The 5,445-nt window shown below is 35.6% G+C and overlaps 1 protein-coding gene across 1 annotated transcript; it reads right to left on the bottom strand.

Annotated features, from left to right (window-relative positions):
- Positions 296–1,600, bottom strand: LOC107606875. The gene is made up of 2 exons (XM_016308883.1): positions 428–1,600; positions 296–307 (listed from the first exon to the last, which is right to left on the bottom strand). The coding sequence occupies exons 1-2, from the start codon at positions 1,598–1,600 to the stop codon at positions 296–298; spliced, it is 1,185 nt and encodes a 394-aa protein (XP_016164369.1).

The raw sequence follows: 5,445 nt of genomic DNA, 5'->3' as shown, positions 1-5,445 counted from the left end.
TCCTATATCCAAAACAGTAATGAATCAAGTTAGTACTTAGTGTATGGTAGTAATGTATGAATAAATGTTACTTTCCACATAATAAAATCAACCTGTCAGCATCCAAAATTGACATGTGCAAAGGTGCTTTCCTAATAGTCCCTAACTCTCATTCACGCTCACCACAATAGTCCCTGACTTTTGATAATTTACACATAATAGTCCCTGATTTTGATAAACGATACTCATATAGGTCCATCATATCTATCGTTCATTATCTTAAGTATTAAAATTCAGCATAGACATGAATAACAATTCATGCAGTTCCCTGATGAATAAACAGCATAGATGTTCAATACATGGAAGAGATAACAATGCATACAATTTTCAACTCTACTCATGGATAACAATGAACATTTTTCTTACATACTCATGAATAAAAAAATACCTTCTGCAAGTCAGATATAAAGCACCACCCATGTTGCCTATAGTCTCCAAGGTTTTGGTGTAGCAACTCAAGAAACCACTTCCGATTCTCCTTGTTTTCTACGCCAACAATTGCCCACGCTATGATGTAGATATGGTGATTAGCATCCTGCCCCACTGCCGACAGAATTTGCCCACCAAATTGAGTTTTTGGGAAAGCACCGTCCAGTCCAATCAATGGTCGGCATCCGAATTTGAAACCATTCTTGCATCCATTCAAGCACACATACATTTTCTCAAACATTGAATCAGATTGAGGTTGGGGAGTGCAACAAATTTCAACTGTTAATCCAGGATTAGTCTTAAGAAGTGTAAGACCATAATCCCTCAGCATTTTGTATTGTTCCTTTTCATCCCCAAACACCACATTTCTTGCATCAAAGAGGGCCCTTGATTTTGAGTTCTTGTTCAAGGACAAGTCAAACCTTGACTTGAAGTAAGTGGCAGCATCACAATGCTTGAAATTTGGGTATTTCCTAACCTTCTTGACTAGTTTTCTCTCCACCCAATTTCTATTAGCTGCCCTGTTTTTATCCTCCCTTGGGCATGTATGATCATTAACGAAGGTCTTTATTTGCCAACAAGTATCTTCATGATCCTTTGATGCATACACCACCCATGGACATCCTTTCACTTTACAAGTAGCCCTCATCCTCACATTGTCATTCTTCCTGAACCTAATCTGTCTGCCCTCTTGGATTGTGAACTCCCTAACAGCCTCCTTAAAGTCCCATTTTGTGTTGAATTTCATGCCAACTTCCAGTTGTAGTTCTCCAAACCTTATACCTTCTCTAAACACAGGACAAACATCTTCGGACTCCTCATCTGTCCCCTCATCCTCTGAATTCGGGGGAGTCTTCATTTCTTCAGAATGCCATGAATTTGCCCCATCTGAGTCAGCCCCTGGATCATATGCATTATATGCATCATCCCCTGTTCCTCCCACAAAGCATAGGTCCACATCCCCATCTGAGACCTCCTCAACAAATGCATCATCCTCAACAGTAACTTGGTCTTTATCCTTAGCAAACGCAGCAGCGGGAGCATGTTTAAATCTGATGTCTTTTTTAACAGTCTTAGCCTTACAAACATCATTATCATAATCATCATCATCAGAAGAACTATCTTGGATCATTGGCTTATACAAACTATCTTCGTCACTATCATATGAATCAGAGGATAGTGCATCACCTCCCTCCTATTGTGCTTGCATCACTGCCTTTCCCTTAGCAACACTCCTCGTATAAGGCCTAAAATTATGGGTGGTTGTTGGTGTTTTCTTCTTGAGGGTGGATTTGGGTGTGGAGTTGGGTGTTGCTGTTGACACACTTTTAGAAAGAATAGGCTTGGTAGGAGGTTTCGGCTTTGAATTAGTAGGAGGTTTTGGCTTTTGATTAGTAGGAGGCTTCGGCTTTGGATTAGTGGGAGGTTTTGGCTTTTGATTTTTAGGAGGCTTTGCCTGGGATTGATCATTTGGATTGGCAAGAGGCTTCTCCTGAATTGGAGGTTTTGGATTTGTGAGAGATTCTGGCTTAGTTGGAGGTGTTGGATTAGTAGGAGGTATTGGATTAATAGGAGGGTTCGGAATGTCAATGGTTTTGATAGGCGTTGGCTTGTTTTGGGGGGATTGATTGCTGGGGTTCCTCGTTTTGTCATTAGGAGTGACTGTAGCACCTTCTTCTTCTGCAACATCCACTCCTGTATTGTTCATGCCTGCCTTTTCCCCCTGATCTTGTAAATAATCTGGAGATGACACCCCATGCTCAAAATACACATCCACCAATCCATTATTCTTGTGAGTAAGGAAACACATCTCCCTAAGCTCGTCGTCACTGTTTAGATTCCTTAATCTAGTTTCTAACGTCCTCTCGGGGACTAGCCACCAACAATAAAGGATCTTGTCATAGCCTAACTCCTTGTAATAATTTCTTATGAAGAAAACTTCCAAAGTATCCTCATCCAGATCACCTAGGCAAGTTAAGTTATCAGAGGTATATCTCAATTTTCCTTCATCATCTTTCTCAAAGTTTCCTCCATGATGAAACATTATATCCAATAACACATACATCTGCACCAACAACTCAAAACCATTAAATCACACACAATCGTAACAGAGGACTTCAACATCATATTAAAAACCTATAAATTAATATCACAGTTACCACCATGCATTAACCAAATATTGAAAAAATCTCTGTTTCATTGCTTGAAAACAGAACATATACACACCAAACCCTTTGCCCTAACAAAAATCCGTAAATACAATCCTTTAAGTAATGCAGCCATAAAACTCTAGGACAACCCAACACACTAACAACGCAATGATACACCTTCATCATATATTGATTTAGGAAATAAATTCGAAAATTATTTCAACCAACACATACCTTCAACGACGCAGAAGACAGAGAAACCACTTGCCTCTAAAGGAACACCAAACTCTTCAAACGAAGTGTGACGGTGGAGGAGACGGGTAAGACGAAGCTAACTTGGTGCCATTGATGAGAGAATGGGAAGACGAAGACTGAGTGTGGAGGAAAAGAGACGAAGTGTGAGAGTGTTCAAACAAATATGGTAAAGGCAAACTGTTTTCAAGGGCTCCAATGTATGAACAACGTCGTTTATTTTTTCATTGGGCGCCAAATCGATACTGCGTCGTTTCACTTGGCTCCAGCATGGCATGGGAGGTGTCAGATCATTACTCCATTTGCTGATTGTGCGCCAGAAAGGGTCGCAGGGCAACTATGGGTCCCGGAGCTGAATGTGAGGGATACTGTTAGAAAATTTTGAAAGTCAAGGACGATTATGGGTAACTCGCCCAATCTCAGGGACCACTTTGAGATTTTAGTCGATTAAGTAATGACTAAAAATAAAAAATTTTAATAATTTTTTAATATTTTTTATTTTTATTTACTTAATTAGTTGAGTACATGTATTGATTCTATCCACTTTTTTAAAAATATATTTTGGTCATTATTTTCGTTAAAATTAATAGAATTTAATTTACACTACAAAAAAAGCTAATTTAAGAATGTCACCATTAAAATTTATTAATTTGGACCATTAATTAGCTATTAATATTTAAAAATATAAGATAAAGTATATTGTTGAATTATTAAACAAAATAAATTAAACTAAAAAATCGAATTAATAACTAAGGCTGCGTTTGTTTCTGAGAAAAGGACAAGACAAGATATTGAGAACAAGACACAAAAAACAGAGACACAAAATTTTGTGTTCTTGTATCTTGTTTGGTGATAAACTAGAACAAATTATGAAAATCTAATTTATTCTCATTTTTTATTCAAAAAATTTGAGAAGAAAAATATAATAATAAAAAATATAATTATAAAAAATTAACAAGAGTAATGAAAGAAAAATAAAAAATAAGTTGTGTTCCTTGTTTGTGTCTCTATGTCCTTCCTGTCAGGATGGACACAAAATACACTAATTCAGTGTCCCTGGACACAATATCTCTGTCCATGTCTTATCTGTCAAACACAATTTTGTGTTTTCGTGTCCCTGTCTCAGTGTCCCGTCCTTAAAAACAAACGCAACCTAAGTAATGACCAAAACTACAAAATTCTGATAACTTTCTAACATTTTTTATTTTTACTTTAACTTAATTAGTTGAGTACATGTATTGATTCTATCCATTTTTAAAAATATATTTTGGTCATTATTTTTGTTAAAATTAATAGAATTTAAGTTACACTGCAAAAAAAAAGCTAATTTAAGAATGACAAAAATTTGTGCTCATTACCATTAATATTTTTTTTACAGTAATTCTGACAAAAATGTCTCATTGCAAAAGTTTTTAGCATTTATTTATTGTCGAAAAAATTTGACACTAAATTCTACGGTAATATATAAAAATTAAAAGAAAATATTAAGTTATTGTCAAATTTGGTTTCCACAAAATTTAATCAACTACATTATAGTTTGTTCGTCTTGTGATCTAAACATAATTGTAGGTCTATTTTAAACAAATCTAAAATCGATTCTAATTTTTGTTAAAATAGTAACTACAAATACAAATAACACAAATATAAGAATTAAATTATTCTAAATTATACACGTGATAATATCAATTATTTTAAAGCGTACAGATAAAACTAACAATGTCAATTATTCAAAATAAACGTCATATGCGTCAACCTAGTTGTTGACGTCGTGCTCCTAGTGATTTTGATCATCCTATTGCTGTTATTACGGCTAGGGCACCACTGTTAATGACGATCCCACCCCTGAGCTTGCATCATCTCATAATAGACGGTCATCTCCTATCTCATTTGCGGATCTTCTTTCGGTCCTTCAGGATCTCTACATGAGCCATCTTTCACTACAACAAACGTGGCAGATGGCGACGGTTGGAACTTCGGATGGCGACAGTTTTCTGATTGCCGCTAAACATTCTGCAATGGTTGGTCAACCGCTGATAGTAAGGGCGCCGATAAACCTTTAGCGGCGATTTTTTATGATCGCAGGAATCACCGCTGCTATCTTTTAGGACTGATTTTAGACCCTTTTCGTGGCGGCTAGATAACCGCCACTATTTAATTTAGTTAAAAAAATAAGATTTTGCGACGTTCCATAGTAACTGCCGCTAAAAGGGTAATTTTTTTCATTTAAATTGATTATTTGAATTTTGGGTTCATATCACAATGAATATTTAAAAAATCTTTTAATTTTAAAATGTTACATTTTAATTTAACTGATTATATTTGCAATTACAGTTAAAAAAAATACTTGACTTAAAACACAATGCTAAGATATTCCAACTGATATATATAGATCACAAAAAAAAATAGTTAATAACAATTTGTTCTCAAAGTGCACTGTTCACAAAGGAAACAAAAAAAAAAATAAATTGTGTTTAAGACCCCTATTTTGCTCCACTCCCCAAAGGCTTCAGCTGTACATCAATTTCAGGTGGCAAAGTATCTCCTTGCTGTTGGATGATGTATTTTACCAGGTTCT

This window comes from Arachis ipaensis, chromosome B07 (genome assembly GCF_000816755.2).
Source record: "Arachis ipaensis cultivar K30076 chromosome B07, Araip1.1, whole genome shotgun sequence".
Taxonomy (NCBI): Eukaryota; Viridiplantae; Streptophyta; class Magnoliopsida; order Fabales; family Fabaceae; genus Arachis; species Arachis ipaensis.
This window is presented reverse-complemented; position numbering and strand designations above follow the sequence as displayed.